Below are 19087 nucleotides of genomic sequence, written 5' to 3'. Positions count from 1 at the left end.
TCATCTCAGATTTGTTTACTCCTTTGTCGCGCCTTCTCTGTTTGTTTGCTTTGCAGTAGTTTATTTATGTTGCATTCATCAGTTGTGGCACGCAGGCCTAAAATAAATAGTTGTAGTTGAGTTTCTCTATGCTTTAACCACGGGAGGGAATTTCCATAATGTAGGCCCATGAATGCGAGTGCACTTTCTCATTGTGCTCTCAGTTTGAATAAACAAATACCGCTAAGTCGTAAGTCAAAGTTGGATTTAATGCTCCGTGATTTAATTTTTTGCTCCATACCATCCAATTCATCAGAGTTTTTCCTCAGCGTTTTTTACTTTTTCTTCTGACTTGTGTGTGATTTGTTGTAGCAGCAGGACCAAGCCAAGGCAAAGCGACTCACGTCCCCGTTCTCTTTTTTTTTTTGTTTCTGTCTCCGCAGGCAAGAGGCCGCACCAGTGCCAGATCTGCAAGAAAGCCTTCAAACACAAACACCATCTCATCGAGCACTCCAGACTGCACTCGGGGGAGAAGCCTTACCAGTGCGACAAGTGCGGGAAGAGATTCTCCCACTCGGGCTCCTACTCGCAGCACATGAACCACCGCTACTCCTACTGCAAGCGGGAGGCCGAGGAGCGGGAGGCGGCTGAGAGGGAGGCCCGTGAGAAGGGCCACCTGGAGCCCACGGAGCTGCTGATGAGCCGGGCATACTTGCAGGGCATGACTCCTCAGGGTTACCCGGAGCTGGCCGAGCGCGAGGCCATCCTGAGGCACGACGCGGTGAACGGAGGGATCAGAGAGGGACGGAAGGAAGTGGACGGAACGTATGCGAAGATTGGACGGAGGGAGGACGAGTTCGAGGAGGAGGAGGAGGAGAGCAAGAGCATGGACACGGACCCGGACACGTTGAGGGACGAGGAGGAGAACGGAGAGCACTCGATGGACGATAGCTCGCTGGACGGCAAAACGGAAACCAAATCGGATCACGAGGACACGATGGAGGACGGCATGTAATCGATCGGCGACGACATTTTCAAAAGCTTCCCATCTTAACAACAAAACAAAAACAAAAAAAAAAGAAAAAGAAAAAAAAAGTTTTAAGTTTCTCTCTTTCGGTTCAGTATTCTTACCTGCTCGGTTTAAAACACCGTGTTTTAAGCTGTACGTGCACGTGCCTGAAGCTTCCGGGAAGCTTTCTTTGACAGACTCCTCGGCGAGGCGGGAGAGGGGGGAGGCAAAGATGTCTGCCGAACAAGACATGGACTGAAAAATCAATCTGGAGGAGGCGTTGAGAGAAGAAGGGGGCATGGGTTTGTGAAATAAGCTGCATTATGCAAACCGAACAATGAATAAATGAATACATTTCAAAAAATGTACAGTACTAAGGCCTAAAAATATGTGTGGTGCTAACCTCCTCAAATAAACCCCCTGTGTTCCATAGTATTTATAGCACAACTAGTGACTTGTACAAATTGCACTCCGCTTCTATAATCATGAACAAAAATAATAAAAAGTATTGCCTATGTATATATTTATACAGTGTTGGAAAAAGAGCAGTAGTGTCTGCACTACAGTCCTTCGATATTACCTTTGTTATCACCTACCTACCTACGGTGTCGTCTTTAGTTTTGCCATGTTGCCCGGCCACAAACATCTCCAGCCACACTGTTTTAGGCCTCTTGAATCAACTTCAAATGAAGGAATTTAAACAAAAAGACTGTATGAAGGAGCTTTTTTTTTTTTCTTAAGAGGATGAAGTTTTAAAGAGACCTTCATTTTAAGGGAAAATACAGTTTATGGACAGATGGTATGGGGGGAAAAAAAAAAAAAATGAAGGACGAAGCCTTTGTAAGGTGTTTTTGATAAGAAAAAAAAAGCCTTATATGCAAACCTTTTAACCTGTGTGTTTTCTGCAAGTGCCACCCTCGTATTGTGTAAAAGGAAGGTTACTTTTTTTCCACCAGCCTCAGTATTATGAAAAATGGTTTACCGTTGTTCTTTGAAGCACCCGTGTCAGTATTAAGACTATAGGCAGCAGTTCCTTAGTTTACATTATGTTGTGCAATGTTTTCTCAGTTTCTTTTTTTCTTTTAACTTGTCAGTATTACACCAAACCATTTTTGAAAAACAACAAAATTGCATTCATTTTATTTGTAGGTTGAAAAAAAAAAAACATTATTTATGTGGCCCATTTTATATTTCCTAATTTTATTTATTTCATACTGTTGTGTACAGTACTATAGTTCTTCAATATATAGATATATTTTAGTAAAAAGGAACATGGTGTCGATCATAGGGGCAAATTTTACGTAAAGAGAGCATTTATTGTGTTTTGAAACATTGTGAAATGCGAAGTTTAATCTTATTTTATTTTATTTCCTTTTATTTTCCAGTTACTGGAAAATTCCAAATTTGGGAACTTTTATACAATTGTGAAAACACTGTATTTTCGACTGAAAAAATTCCACTTTCTTTGTTTCTTTTTTTAAGCTAAAAAAATGAAGAGGGACTGTTAAATACTATGTATGATATCATGACTGAAGAAGAATCTTTCCTGAAATGTCTTTGTAAAAGTATTATTGAATTCTTAATTTGTAATTTCTCTTGAAAATGACCCTGCTCGAATAAAAGTAGCCAAATTACAGAGTACCAAACCCTCAGCGCTTCATGTTTATTCACCACTGTAAAGGTTTGCTCGGCGACGTCGGGGCTCCAGTCACTTTAAATGTTCTTTTAAAAAAATAATAAGAAGAAGAAAAAATGGGAATCTTTCTCCTCTCATATCCAGTCTGTGAAGAAAACACTGAGGACGATTCAACAGCTGCTCATTATTATGTTAATTTCACTTTCAAGTCACATTTTCAAATCAATCAAACTGAATTGACCTCAGCTCTGCAGCTTATTATGTCTCATTTAGATGATAAAGTAAAGCCCAACATGCATTCAACATCTTTTCACTATTTGTCCTGAACTTTTTTTTAACCGAGAATGAGACTGGTGATATTCTACATTTGACTTATTATCAACAAACCTCATAAAAAGACCAAAAGCAACAATTAGCTCACCATACTATACTAGTAAATGGTAGTTTATTTTAATTCAGTTCCCACATAGAGTACATCATCATCCTCCTGCTGCTGCTGCTGCTGGAGGAAGAACTCACGAGAATACCAAGAGTGTATTAATCCGCCACAGAAAATAGTCCCCTACAAATCAACATTTCCTAATGTTTAAGTGGCATTTGATGAAAAACTGCAATACCTACATATAGCAGGGAATTACTGAGCATTTTTTAAACATGAAACTTTACATTTCTGATGCATTTTTGAAGATGATTCAGGACATTTAGTCACAATAAGAAAAAAGCTTGATAATACTATAGACATATTCCCCTTTTTATGTATTTGTATATTATTGTGGGAATAGACAAACATTTATTTACATTAATTGGAGGTCATTTTAATTCCAAGTTATTCCATTTATTGTCATTTATGCATCAAAAATAGCAACACAAACCTCCTCAATTCTGCTTCTTTACTTTGTTTTATATCATTTCTAATTAAAGTGGCACGTTTTTTACAGTGTTGCCTCATTTTTAAGATGAAACACTCAATTATTAAACAAAAAAAAATGGACAGAGTAATCAAAAATGAATCTTTTTTTCCAGCCTTAGAGCAAATATCACTCCTTGTGTGCTTCTCTCCCTGAGCTCCACAGACTCTCTTCATTCCTCCATCCGTACATGACGCTTTCTCTTATCCCAAATCTCATTTTGAAACTTTATCCAGTCCTGACAGGTGGACTCCAGCCGCGGAGTCCTCTCCACTGAAGGAGACTCTCGACTCCATTAGCCACTCACACTGCGTTATGCAGATTAAAAGCAACATCAAAAGGCCGAGATGAAAGCACCAAAGGTTGAGCGATGCCAAACATCAGAACGAGCTTTGCATATTCCGATTTTCCTATCGATCGGCGTGCCATCGGATCATTCGCAGACCATCTCTTAGATAAAAGAGGGGGTCTTAAATGATTAGCTGATGAATTTGATAATGTGCTGTGAACCGCCTGGACAATTACACATGCAAGAGAAAAAAAAAAAAAAAATGAGAGCGCGTGTCAAGACAGGGAAGGAAAAAGAGGGGGGAAACCTCTAGAGTATATCGCCATCATTAAGAGAGAAATTTCAACCTTCCTCTATACTTTTACATTTTTTTTTACATCTATTAAGAGTAGTTTGAATTCACCGGTCGCTGACTTCACAAGCAAACTAATACGAGTGTCAAAGGTCAAGATAGATGTGATGAAATATTCCTGCAACTCCACAGAGAGAGAGAGAGAGAGAGAGAGAGAGAGGGGGGGGGGGGAATTGCTGAAGTAGGAAACAGAGTAAAGCAAGAAAGAAAAAGAGATATATAAGAGTTGTACTGTAGGATTACTTTTATTAGATCATGTAGAGGAGAACGTGTGAAATTAAGAAGTTAAACCCTTTCTAAAAATGTTCCTTTCACCTAAGGATGAAGATGGATGATGGATGATGGATAACAACTCCTGTGTCATCTGTTTAGTTTATCTTCCCGTTGTCTCTATGAATTCCCGTTCTCACTCTTTTGAATATTGGCTGATGCTGATGTTGATCCAATCTAGTTTTACATTTACCGATCAATACTGTCTCAAACTATTAGCCTGGCCTCACTGGACGACGGCTTTTAATTGCAATCAGGCTGAACGATGATGCCTTGAAATTGATTTTTTTTCTGTGCGCTTAGTAATTTTATTTTTTCTTTTACATAAATATGTTTTGACTCAAGTCGAGTTTTCAAGTGCATCCATCACACAAGGCGAGCAGAAAGTAAACAAGTTTCTTCATAAACATTGCGTCAGAAAACAGATTCTACCGTCAGATCTTTTTAATCTTTCCTTTTTTTATTGTCCTTTGACACAAACTCCACCCATGTGGTAGTCCCCGCAGTTTAAAACCAAACACGCTGAATAATGTGCAACAGCTGAAGCTCATGTTCAGTCACTTTTAAAGCATGTGGACATTTGCAGAAAAACAATTTTTTGACATATTTATATGATTTTTATGTCTTCAGTTAGGGTAATTTAGATGTTTAAACACATCAAAGATTTAACCAGAATGCTCTTTTCCACAAAGTAAATATTAATTTTAAAGCATTTTGCATTTTTCAAACAGATTTTTAATATGTTTAAACCTGATTAGACTGTTTCCCTTTGCTAAAATGTTCAAAATGCAGACCCGTGTTTTCTGTTTTGTGTGTGTGTGTGTGTGTGTATGTGTGTGTGTGTGTCTGTTCTCCGGCGTCAGCTCTCCGATTTTGATCTCCTCTGATGTAGAACAGTGTTTGGAGACGGCCGGCCTCATAGAACATTTAAAAGGGAGGAAAAAACAACAACACGAGTGTGTAGTAGTAATTCATACGAGTGTCATGCAGCCATATGCCCGGGCCAGATTGGTGGTGTATTTTGGACAGCTGAGCTCTGATGATTCACTGCTGGGCCTTGTATAGACCAAAGCTAAGTGTACATTTTGCCTCAGGCTACTCTGCTGCCTCCACAGATACACTTAGTAGTAAAATCGACTCGTTTGCATTGAAAAAACACTCCTCCGTCTTGTATTATTCATCTTCAATCTCACTCCTTTACCTGCTGTTTTGATTCATCTAAAAAAAAATAGTCGTTTGTCATATTCTGTATGTGTTCCTAGGCTGTCACGTCAACTTTATTCATACACCACTTTCATATAATAAACACAAAAGCAGCAGCATGTAAATGTGCTTTATGAAACAGTGAGGGTTACAGTATGGAAAAGAAGAAGAAGAAGAAAAAAGAGGGGGGGTGGGGTGGGGTGTGGGGGGGAGAAAGAGAAAGGCAGAGCATGGAACATCAGCAGCAAAGTGAAGACGTAAGGGGAAAAAAAGATCACGCTTTAATGCACAAAATAAGAGAGATAGAGCATGACAGAACACGGCGGAGGCCAGTGAATGAAAATAGGTCTGAGGTTTGGTTTGAGGACTGAAGGATTTTTTTGAAGTGTATATTTTTTTTCCATGTTGAAGTCAGTCCGAGCTCTGCGCTGGAGAACAGATCAGTCCCTCAAATGATGAAATGACTCATTGTTGGGTTTTACCTCTGATGGAAGAGAGAGGAAGAGCGAGAGAGAGAGAGAGAGAGAGAGAGAGAGAGAGAGAGAGAGAGAGAGAGAGAGAGAGAAGGAAGAGGAACTTGGAGGTATTTTGATGATGAATCAGCCCAGATGGAGACAATGGGATCAATGAAAGGTTGTACGGCAGGTGTAGCCTCCAGGTTCACAGGTGTCTACTCTTATTCACGCTGTATGAAACAACACAATCCAAATCAATAACTTCAAACTCAACAACAGCATTTCAATATATTCCTTCTCTGGTTTCTTTGTTTTCCATCACAGACAAAGACTTTGAAGCTCTAACACTCACTTATTATGCTATTCATCAATTAATTAATTCATCTATGTATATCATGTATATCAAACATGTCCTTTAATAATGCATGTGGCTTTTTCTAGAGCTTTCAACCACATTTTTTTTAATGGTTTTCCCCTTTCCCCTAAGCAGAGAGTGTTTGCACAGTTGTCATGGAAACATATAAGATCCACCTGATATCATGTGATCTGCTGCAGGTTACATACAGTACTTGCATGATGTTGAGCAAAAGGAAGATCCCACCAGCTGAGGAAGACTATGCCATGCAGTTGAAAGCATGCCAGTAAGATGACATTGAGTTGAACTACAGGTCAAGAACTTTTCACCTTTTTTCATCTCTCTGCGGGCCTCTCTCTCTCTCTCTCTTTCTCTCTATAATCCTCTTTCTTCTTTTCTTTTTGTTGTTTAATGGCTGGTTGAGTTTATTAGTTCTCTGTGTTATTGGCCTGTTTCACTTCTTTCTTGTTTTTTGTTTTTTTCTGACCCACTTTTCTTTTTTATTCTGTTAATGTCCTGCTGTGTCTACAGAGGACTCCATCGAGCTCTTTTTCTTTTCCTTCTTGTGTTTTCTACACTCGTGTGTATGATTGTACAACATTACTATCACAAAACAAACCCCAGAGTTTCAAATCTAGGCCAATATACTGTGCTTGGACTGTGGTGAGTGCTGTTATTGAGCTGCTTTTAATGTTTGTGAGGTTCAGGTCAAAACATCCAAGCATCAGTGACTCAATTGAAACCTGATTTTTACACCCAATAATGATTTTTTTTAACTCCTAGTAGCATTATGGAGAAATCCCCTTTTGTTTGTATAGTGCATATAGCTACACCCACCTGGCACTTTATTAGCAATTTATATGAGCAATTCTCCAGTTCTGTTTTACCAATGAGAAGCTCATCATAGAAAGGATGGCACAGAGACTTTTAACATGTTTGTACTCTGTTTTACAACAACTCAACTTGATATGTTGAACTTGTCAGCAAGCTGTTGCCTCTTTCATCCATTTGAAGTCGTGTTTCTGTCCACCTGATGAATGTAAGTACAATATTCACTCTCTTTTAGCTCTGTTGTTGCTCTCTTACCAACTTCCTGAGGGAAATAGCTGCTAAACGCTCCACTATGTTCACCAGCTAGCCTACAAGCTAACCGTGGACTAGCTTAGGTGCTAAGCTAAGCTAACACAGCTATAAATTATCTTAAACTAAATATATTCGACAGGTACTTTTTTTCTTACATTATATAAATGAATTGAAGAGTGTCAGCAGTCAAAAGCGTTCATAATTTGTTAAAGTTACTTTTAATTTTGGGGGAAAAATACAGTTGAGCTGTGCAGCTAACGTTAGCATGCTACTGTATGAGGAATTTGACATTAACCATCATTCATACTCCAAAATTAAATACTGCACAGCCAGTGTAATAATACTATATTCAATAAAAAACAAATATATTTAGTAGTAATGATAATACATAATAACATATTTTATTGGTGAATCTCAAAGTGCAGAGTTTTTGAAACTTAAAGCTGCTCCTCTGTGCTTTTCACCTTAGCTTAGCTTTTAACCATAGCTTTGGGAGTAAATGTTAAATCCTGTTGCAGTATCACACCCTATAAATCAATAATATAGTCAATATATAGTCAACATTAGCCTCTGCACTATGTGAAAGTAGGCTAATAGGTTGAATATGGGCCACTTCCCAATATTTGTTTATTAAAGGAAAGATAAAATGCTAATTTTTATGTTATGAGAAGTGAATGCTACAACTGAACTTGAGTAAATGGTTATATAATAAAAACCAAACGAGTATGGTAAAACTGGTCACTACAGCTCTTCTCCAAAATGGCGAACCATCCATTTAAATCCAACTACTAATCCATGTGAGGTTGGTTTTTCAGTGGATCAGAGGTGGTGGACTCTGGGTCGTAAAGGTCAATATTGGGCCCAAATATTGCTGGTGTGAACATGCTGAAGCCATGGAACGACGGCTTGGACGAGGCGAAAAGTAGAGGAGACTCTCACACTTTTGACCTCATTAAATTATTTACATATCCCCATATGCCACCCGGACTATTCACAGGGCACATGAAGGACGAGGGGCCTGGGCAAAGACGAGAGAGAGGGAGAGAGAGAGGGCACTCCTCAGACCTGGCACTCAGCGAGAGAAAGTTCAATGACATGCAGGGAGGAAAAGCGCAAGTGACCAGCAGGGATTAGCCAATCAGAGCGTCAGAAGAGCAGCCAGCTGTTCATTCTGGCTGGAGCGAAAAGAGCCCCGGAGCAGGTGGTGCAGCCCGGTGCCAGCGGTGCTACAGAGGAGGAAAAAAAAAAAAAAAGGAGAGGAGGAGGAAGAAGAAGAAGATGACGATAAAAGAAACTCATCCTTGCCTAATGCGGGGACGTTACTGCATTACTTTTGGACTCTGTGTCCCCGTTTTTTCCCCTGCCTGGTTCTTATTGCTTTGCCTAGCATTATTATGCATAAATATTCCAGGGACACGAGAATATCTCTAAAATAAGCTTGAAAGAAGTAGCTCGGTCTTTTATTTGTGTGCCATTATTGGAAACAGATCCAAAAATGCTTCACAGAGAGCGAAAACGAGAAAGCAATTAACGGGGAGGTAGGAAAAAGGTAAAAAACGATACACAAATTACACAAAGAAGGTCAAAAACTTAAAATAAAAGGTCATTATAGAGAAATTGAATTATTAAAATGGGAGTAAGATGAGTTTTAAAGCACAATTTCATCCTCAAATACTTGTAATTTAGTCTCCTTCAGCTTCCATCAGTGATTTCCTACAACAAAATGCCATCAGATTGGGATCTATACTTTGGATAAACATCTTTAAAACTTCACTCTCCTCCTTTAAATATGTATCTGCACGTTTCTGACGTATCAACTCTACATTTCCAGCGGGCTGGCATGTGAACCGGAGGTGACAGTGCGAGTCTGAGGGCATCAGAGCGCCATCACCGCCGCCTCCTCCAGTGAATACACCAGCTGCAGAGCGTCACAAAGACAACAATGCTCTCACCGTCGGAGGGGTGGAGGGGTTTTTTGGTGCACCGTGGTGATGTTGGACAGCTCTGCAAAGACTCCCCGCTTGGAGTTTTATTAATTTGCATTTATCGTTTTATGCTGTCGCTCCCACCGAAACACCACAGTGTTTGGCACAGAGGAGTCATGGTATAGCAATGATATACCAGACTCCTGCAGAGATCTGTAAAGGGGGGGATAAATGAGAGGGGGGGAGTGTCACTCTGCTGCTGTATAGAATCAACTCAGGTATAAGTTGAAATGAATGAATGGATGGATTGTAGTATAATAAAGATGTATGGGTCAAGTTTGAGTCATATTTTGGGTCATTTCTGTCGTTGGGCCCCCTGCTGGTTGGCACCTTGTTGTAAGCAATCATCTAAATAAAGTTTTTTTCGATGATTTCAGCCCACTTTATCCACATGGTTACTTGGAGGAACATCTGTCAACATCCTCACAGATAAAATCAGAGGACAACCCGTCTGCTGTGAGTATAAAGAACTCAAAGTTAGTGTTTTAGAAGAAGTTTTATTGTCCATGTTGTGTTGAAATGTTTCTTTCATCATAGTATCACGAATCAAAGTGAGGAAAATAAGTACAATCATCTCTTCTTCTACCTCTTCTATAATATCAAAATGATCTTTGCCCAAAGTGAAACTTGGCAAGAAACTACTGTAAGTCTGCTTTGAGGGTGAAGGTTGAGAGTGTGTCATCATGGGAGTACTGTAGATGTTTTGAAAGGCAGAAAAATGCTTATTTGTGAGAGTAAAATGGTTTCTTAAGCAGCCGGACTGTAAGTGATTTCTTCATTTTTGTCGTTGTTGAAAGTGAGAACATGTTTAAGACATTTCATTTTCAAGATGTGTCTTTCTCTGATTGTTAGCGTCCTTCAGCGCTGAGGATGAACTCTCCAGTTGAGCTTCTCTCTCTGCAGATGACACACACACACACACACACACACACACACACAGACACACGTAAGGTAAATGCACACTCTCTCACACACACACACACAAAACCACAACAGTAGATGATAAGAAATCTGAGTCAACAGGTCTGAAAACAACATTCATGACTCAAAAGCTCTACTTTTTCATGTTGCTTATGGCAAATAAATGAGCAAACATCCACAAAAACTCAATAACCACAGTATTTCTTACATTGCTGTATGTACTGTATTGATTATACTCCTCAGTTTAGATGATGAGCTACTTCCTGATACCAAAACTGCCTTACTTCTACTTCCCAAAAGGCCTTCATTTATTGAAAAATAGTGTTAATAAATAAAACTGTTGTGCAAGAATCAAGAAAATGTTATCAACATAAAATAAATGAAATATAAACAGCAGCAGTGTTATTTTTAAACCAACAAAATATAACCTCTTAATACACGCCCCTATTTTTTATGTTTTTAGCCTAAACGACATGACCAAGTTGTGAGCAGCACTGATCCCACATAGTTTGGCCTGAACCCGCAAAACTGATAGCTTAGCGTGATACGTCATACACCGTTGGAAACCTCAGACTATTGGCTAAAAGGTTATCAACTTCATTTCACCGAATATTTCCATAGGCTGGAACAGCTGTCAATCAAAGTCACGTTGTCTTCGGTCACATGTCCTCATTGGCTTTGGAGGCATGTACTGCCTCATCCTAAGCACTGATTGGCTGGTGTGTGGTGTCGTCAGAAGCAGGAGAGGCTCACGGTCGTAAACATCTAGTCACGTGTACTCTGAGATGCACGCGCAGGTCAGGAAATGACGTAAACGGACCGTATATGGTTTGTTATTTGTGTTATTACATTACGTGTTGGACTAAATACATGTTGACATATTGAGGAAAATATTCCGGTTTTATGGAAACGGATTTCATATTTCAGCAGAATGGATACTTGTCGAGCTGTACAGAAAGTCCTGAGTCATAAGATGATCGTTGTGGATAAAGGGAAGACTTTGAAGGTATGTAGGCATTATAGCTTTTCTTACTTAGCTGAGTGGCTAGCCGAGCTAATCGCTAATACTTTTACGGCTGTGAGCAACCATACAATTTGTGAGTGGCCTTGAATGAATCAGGACAATCTAAGCTTTCTAACAATGCACGGCATGAATATATATGTTTAAGGGTTGGTGTTTAAAACATTCAGAAGAACGTGTCGCTACCTCCTAACATCCGACCCGTCCCGTTAGAGGAACAGCGTGCATTAAGAGGATAAACTGCTCTTCATTCACAGGAACATACACTCTGCCTTTTCACTCTAGAATACGGTGTGTAATGTGTGTGTTTAATCCAAGACATGATGTAGTAGTCATGCATTGGAGTGGAGGAATGTTAGCATTTCAACATGCTCAGCAGTCAGACTTGCCCTTTTTTTGGTGACAATGTTTCCAGCAACTGAAAAAAGCCTTTCAGATGGCGTTGATGTGGCAGGTACAGAATTACAAGTTCGTTTTTTACATTGATCAGAGTCAACTGACTCACTTGCGTTGCTGCTGCCTCTACCGCTACTCGGTTTTTGTTTTCAAACGACGCATTGACGCACAGTTTTTGCGTCGACGTATTTTTTGCGTCGACGTAATCGATTACGTCGACGCGTCGCCCCAGCCCTAGAAAAAACATGTATCTGTTGCTATTAGGCCTATCACAATAACTACTTTTGCTCGACGATATATTGTCACGGAAATAATCGCCATGAATGAGATTATTGTCATTTTAAGATTATTTTATACCACTGATATAATGATAATGGCATAATAACACAAGGTGGGCAGGGGGTAGGATTAGAGATTGGGTGCTCCCCTTCTGTAGTGGTCAAAAAATGATCAAAGTCATGTCTATGTATCGTATGATAAGTCGATACAGGCCTAGTTGGTGTTTTCAGGTAAAAAAGAAATGATGTAATGTCGCTGTAGGAACATCACAGCCAACAAAGTTAGTTTTCATGTCTGTACTTTATGAGTGTGAGTCTGACTATCCTCAGATGAGCTCAGTTAAACACCAACACTCGCTGCATCTCGTCACATGACCACACTGATTCCCTCCAACACTCAAAGGAAATGATCTCTGTCAGTCTGTCCGTCGTTCACCCCCCCCCCCCCTCCTCCCCCCTTCCTCCCCCCCTCTCTCTCTCCTCTCCCTCTGAGGGGTAAGTGATTATGTGTTTTGCCAATGCGTTTGTGGAAATCTTTTGATATGCACAAACACAGATTCTAATGCGCCGGCAACAGCGGCTTTTTTGGCTGACGGCTGATTAGGATGCCGGCTCATGGCTGAGTCCGCGGGGCCCCAGCTGGGCGCAGGGAACATCGCTCATTACACATTTTCTAGAGGGGGGGGGGGGGGGGTTGTGGATGAAGGGGGGGTGGGGGGCTAATTCACACCGCAGCTCAGCATGCCGGTGTAGGTGTAATCATATCATTCTAAATCACCGGTCAGTTACGCGTTGGTGAAGCCTCGGCTCGTGCCAGAGGGGCCGGCTGGAGCCTGATTAAAGCCCGGCCAAAGACAAAGTGACACGTCCTTAACCTCATCAGAGGAGACGTTAAGCAAACCATCACTTACCCGTCAAGGTGCGAGCTTCACCCCGCTGAGACCCTCAGCCCTGGATGAATTTTCAACCTCTTCCTCTCTTTTCCTTCTTTTTTTTTTTTTTTTTTGTAAATTAGAGCTTTCTTTCTCGGGGAGCAACATGCATTTTTTATGAGGGGCATCATGGCCGATGGTGGATGGCTGCCTGGGCGTTCCCATCACTAATACGCAACTGTCCTCTTGATTTAATTAGACGATGGCCCCCACTATTTCTGACAAGGAAATATCTGCTCTAATTAAGCGGTATTCTTCACCAGAGAATGAACAGACAGTGCAATTCAACGCAGGGTTAATGTGGTCATAAAAAATCCATGATTTCTTGCCCTTTGCCCTCCCTTTTTTTGACGTTTTCCCCCTAAATTCTCAAGTAAATGAACTTTAAATGTGTCCCTTACTCTCTGTGTATTTTTGTCTTCTGAACAGGCCAATTACTTTTTTTTTTTTTGCTCCTTTTTTTTTGGTTGGTTTATGATTATTCATGCTAGAGAGACTCCCAGCCGTTAATGGACTTAACACTGTTTTGTACTCCCTCACTGGAAATAGATAATTACTCCATTGAGGAGGCGAACCTTCGCAGTCCAACCTTCCTGTTGAAAAGGAATGAATGTAGCGTTACATGTATGTAATTTCTTAAAGGAAGCATTCCCTCTGTCGCCTGCAGGGATTAGGCCTAATGACAGAAGTTAATTATATTAAGAGTAATTTTCAAAAACAGTTCATGAACTGCAAATTATACTTAAAATTGCTCCTTAATGCTCTTAACTGTAATTAAATTGCCTAATATCTTAAGAAAATGAACATGTGGGACAGGAGTAATGGGTTAAGGGAACTTTTAAGAGTTCAGTGGTTAATGGCCCATGGAAGAAATCAGTAATGTGATATTCACATGGTGTTTTTTTTTTTTTTTTTTGATAATTCACATTAGAGTCGTAGTGGTTTTCATTGGCTAATATTCAATGTAAAAGTCACACAGGTGAATAAGGAGTACAAACAGTCTAATGAGGAGTTTTTCTATTAAATGCTGCCAGTTTTCAGAAAGAAAGGAGGGGTGTGTTACATCATTAAAGGTCCCCAGAGGTGAGATGCGTCACTTCCTTTTCTCATCACAAAAGCAAAATACTTTAAATATGATTCTGTGAGCTTTTTCTTTAAATGAGAGGCTATAACAACACGTAACAGTAGATCACATGCAATCTATGCCACACAGAAAGCATAACCTGTCATCAGCATTTTATAAAGATGTTTGTGACTAATATTAGCTCAAACATTCATGAGGTGTGATCCAACTTAATGCTAATGTGCTGCTTAAGATTAGCTCGTTGTAAAAGCCGATACTGTGTTTGTCATCGACGTTAAGAGGACCGTCGCTTTCTTTTCTTGAAGCGGGAAAGAGTTAAAACAAACAAAACTGGACATTTTGTTTTTCATGTATCAGTTTTAAAGGTTTATGGAAGTTAAGGCACTCTAAATACTTAGACTCAAATTCAATTCAATGCCTTAAATGTGTCTCCAGTGGTAACTACAGACAAGTAGACACATTACAGTCGAATAATGAATAAAAACAAACAATAAATAGTTTAAATGAAAGGTATAAAAACAGAGTGAGTGCATGTACTCAGTTATATTGCATTTAGTGAACTGCACAGATAATATTGCACATGATCTTGGTGTTATTGCACAGATATAGTCTTGGTTGCACTAACACAAATGCTCCATTGTCCGACAGGCCAAGAAACAATATTAAGCAGTCTTTTGTTACCTGGCAAACAATTTTACATTAATGCTACTTAAAAGTTCAGCATGTATAAACTCTTAAACCTGCATTACCAGGTTTTTGAGGAATCTGGCAGCAGTAGAAACACACTGAACTCAACACTGATCCCATTTTGATGTTGATTTAGTGGATATAAGTCGAATATTCACTCTTTTTTCAGGCATGATTTTGCTTCCTTATCTGCTTCTATTGGAGCTAAATGCTGCATTATGCTCACCAGATAGTTGCTAACTTTGTCTGTCAGCCATTTGGAGCTGAGAAGGTGAGCTGAGCGACCCTCTTCTACATACAAGTAATCCATTGTTAATATAGAAATATTGATTATAACTTCAAATTCTTGAGGGGGAAACAAAAAGCTGCTAAAAGGAAGTGATGCATCTCACTTCTGAGGACCACCTCCGTGTCTTGTATCCTACTTTCTTCCCCCCCCTGTATGATAGATATGACGTCTGTCGTCAGGACCCCGCTCCGTGACAGCGATCACCCCGTAATGACACGCCTGCTCGTAAATTCACAAATGCATGAGGAGATGAGTCAAGCGAGCGAGTCTCACTGTCTGCGCCACAAAGACCTGAATTGTGCCACTTTTTCTCGAACGCCTCCACACACACACACACACACACACACACACACACACACACACACACACACATACATATATACGCACGCACACTCGACTACAACTCCTGTCCTCCGAGGAATTAGTTTTTGTATTTTTTTTTTTCTCCTCCTTCCTCTTTCCTCTTCAAGCCGGTGAAACCTTGACGCGTAAAGTGAAAAAGTGCTTGAGCTGTTGTACTGCTTTAATCCCCCAAACGGTTGACAACGTGCAGTTTTTTCTTTTTTTTTCAAGTATTTTTCAGCTCGACATGAGGAGGAGGAGGAGGTGGAGGAGGTGGGGAAGTGGGGAGTGGGGGGTAGAAAAAAAAGCGGGAGAATTATGTGCATTTGTCTGCCCGTAATTAGGTGTATTTCTTCCCTGAGTTTCTATTTAATGATTGGCTTTTACAGCGAGGGCCAGGACTTTTTGAAGTGTAATGATTCTCCACTCAGGCGACTTAAAAGGTGGAGGGGGGGGGGGGGGGAGGGAGTGAAAAAAGGGAAACTACCGTCATTCTGCGGCTTTGAACAACCCTTAATCTGTACAAAATTTAGGTTTGCTTTGCTTTTTTTTTTTTTTCCAGATCAAAGCCTCACGAGAAAGTATTATTCAATCATAACTGGTATGTTAAACCAGCAAAATGCCATTGTTAAAGTACTTACAGGAGGTTTTTCACCTCAGAAAAGAGAGGTTTGGAGGCTTTCCGAGTCATGCCATTTGTGCAACTGTGCATATTAAATCTACTTGGAATTTCATGTTGCTGGGACTGTCTGTTCTGTGTGGCTGAAGTGCATGTGTATGTGTGTCTCTCTCTCTCTCTTTCTCTCTCTTTCTCTCTCTCTTACTCTTTCTCTCTCTCTCACACACACTCGTATGCAAACTATGCATGCACAAAAACACACACTTTGCGGTATCTTCCATCTCCGCCGTGAAGCCAGACCCCCCTCGGCTTTTCTCACTTGTAATCATGTCCAAATTTGCACAGGAAGGCAGGGGGAAGGGGAGAGCCATGTGAACTTGTGTGGGTGTTTTCTGTTTTTTTTTTCTTCTTCTTCTTCTTCTTCTTCTTTACTTACAAAAACCCGCTTCTGATTACTGCCGATCTCCGACGCCCAAGATCACTTTCTGAAGCCTTTTTTTTTTTTTCAAACACAGAGCTCGAAAAACATTTTTTTCCCTTCTCCTTTCCTTTTTTTTTTTTTTTTTGGTAAACTAATAGAGAAAATTGTGTCTCGGGGAAGGAGAAACACTATATAACTGCCAAGTACATAAAATATAAATGTAAAGAATGCAGAGAGAAGCTCCGCCGGTAGAAAAAGCCTCAAAGGTAATTGGTAAACAACAAGTTGAACAACATGGTCGAGGTCAGAGTAACACTGCAGAAATACTTGAATGAATCCAGTAGCAGCAGCTTGAATACATTTTTTTGGTATTCTTACCTCCTTAGATTCAAAGCCTGATGGTGCATGAATCTCTCTGCAGCATCGCCAGCCAATCAGTCAACATTTAGGAAATTGTGTGCCCTTGATGGGACGGTTATGGCAGATTAATTAACAGTTTGTGTGTGGGGGGAAAAAAAGAAGAAAAAAAGCAAGTTTAGAGATTAATTTGCATATTTATAATATCAACTTCCACATCTGAAGAATATGAGTTTAATTTAAATGCTCTTTATTTCTTATATCTTATTGTTGTAGACCAATTTACCTGTTTTATTCTAATCTTATACCATTATAACTAATCCTGAAAGGTCAGGGCCGATACTGATATTAGGGAATAAAAAAATTCTAGTTAATAATCTTATTTATACAGAATATGTACATAAAACACGCATTTTTTGCAATATAGTCACTAAGTAATGAAGGCATGATAAACTTTAATTAAGCAAAATGATCAAATATACATAAAATGTTGCCTATATGATGCAGACACGGATATATCTATGATAAGCTAATATCGGTCAGGAATAACAGCTGATTGATATATCGGTCTGGCTCTAATTCTAACATCCTTAAAACCTCCTTAAAGCTTGAAAACCTGCAGACATGTAGCTCCAGAATTCAATGTTTTTTGTCCACTGCTGTCACTTTTTCCTGCATGTTTTTTTTTTCCTGAAATCACAACACTAATAGCCTCTAATTCTGTTCAGATATTAAATTTGACTGTGACATCACATTAGATTGTAAAGCCGTGCTCTTGTTAGGGTCGACATGTACTTGGCTCCCTCCTGCACATCTCCATTCAGTCCTCCTGTGCTCTCAGGCAGCTTGGAGGAGTTTGTGGCACTCTGTAAGTGTGTGTGTGTTAGTGTCTTAGCATGTGTGTGTGTTAGTGTCTTAGCATGTGTGCGTGTGTGTTAGTGTGTGTGTGTGTGTGTTCGGGCCCACCTTGGCAGTGGCACTAGCTATCAGCAGGGCCCAGCCGGCGTGCTAGCAGTGAGAGCGTAGTGTTTGTAACAAAGCCGGTCTGACTGTAACGCTTCACATTTGTCCCCCGGGCGAGGCGAGGTGGAACCTTCCAGGAAAGAGGCTCTAAATGGGATCCGGTGGCGATGGCGATGGCGGTGGCGGCGACGAGGGTGGCGGGCGAAGCTGCGCAGCCCGCCCGCCATGTGTGCCGAGGAAAGTCTGCTGCACGCCATTCGGACCCTGCTCACGACACGCAGCCAGGACGTCTGGCCAACGTGTCACATGAGACGTGACAATGAGATGGAGGAAGACTTCACTTCACAGTTCGGAGCAGCTCGAGTTCACTTCTTTTTTTCCCCCCTTTTCTTTGTCATCAAATCACTCCATCCTCCAGTAAAGGTGTTCATCCTTTTATATTTTATATCTTGTAGCTTTTCTAATCCTCCTTTTCTCCTCCTCACAAGTTAACACAAGACAGTAATCGCCCCTGATGCTTATCTCTGACCGTGAAGGGTCGCCACAGCAACAAACAACACAGAAGTTTTGTCGCTGACTGTCCCGAAAAGTTTTCTTCATTAAAATGATCTGTTTCTCATAAACACCCCGCCGCCCTCATTTGCGTGATCTCACCGAGCATCAATCTGCTGTCGGTGACGATGTCGGTGGAGAAGGCCCCGCTGCCGCTGATCATGCATGAAGGCTTTAATTAGCTGCGTGCCTCAGATTGTAGGGTGTCAGGGTCTATCGGCTGAGGCAGGGAAGGACGATGATGATGATGATGATGATGATGATTATGATGATAGTGGTGGTAGTGGTGGTGGAGGTGGTGATGGTGAAGTGGCTGGACTTGGGTGAAGTGGGTCAGGTCCGAAGTGAGTGGACATGCGAGTGACACCGGCGTGTGATGTGACCCGTTAGCGGTTGGGGTTGGATGGACTCGGGGGCAGCTCTAGTCCTGTCTGTCTCAGCCGATTGCAGGACGCCGGTCGCCACGGGGCAAACAAATCAGAGGAAGTCAGAGTGACGCTGGATGAGAAGTTTACTGCTCTGCACTTTGCTGCACTTTGATGTCGACTCAGGAAGAAACTACAGAGCTGTGTGCTTTGGATTCGTTGCATTTGCACAGAAGTTTCGCTCAATTATCTGATTGTTCTCACCATATTTCATTCTTATCATGTTAGTTAGTTACCCAGTCGATTTAAGTTCATCCCCCACTTCATTTTTAATAT

The 19087-nt window shown here is 40.7% G+C and overlaps 1 protein-coding gene across 2 annotated transcripts in view; it reads left to right on the top strand.

Annotated features, from left to right (window-relative positions):
- zeb2b (zinc finger E-box binding homeobox 2b) overlaps nucleotides 1–2469 on the top strand; it is a 94162-nt gene extending 91693 nt beyond the window's left edge. For both annotated transcript variants that reach the window (XM_053314670.1, XM_053314671.1), the window contains one exon: nucleotides 423–2469. In XM_053314670.1, coding sequence (XP_053170645.1) covers nucleotides 423–994 — 572 coding nt within the window. In that variant the 3' untranslated portion in view covers nucleotides 995–2469. The remainder of the gene's footprint in view (nucleotides 1–422) is intronic.
- The last annotated feature ends 16618 nt before the right edge of the window (nucleotides 2470–19087 follow it).

The sequence above is a fragment of the Scomber japonicus genome, chromosome 24 (genome assembly GCF_027409825.1).
Source record: "Scomber japonicus isolate fScoJap1 chromosome 24, fScoJap1.pri, whole genome shotgun sequence".
NCBI classification, from domain to species: domain Eukaryota; kingdom Metazoa; phylum Chordata; class Actinopteri; order Scombriformes; family Scombridae; genus Scomber; species Scomber japonicus.
The sequence above is the reverse complement of the archived record's forward strand: the minus strand, read 5'-3'. Positions and strand labels throughout refer to the sequence as shown.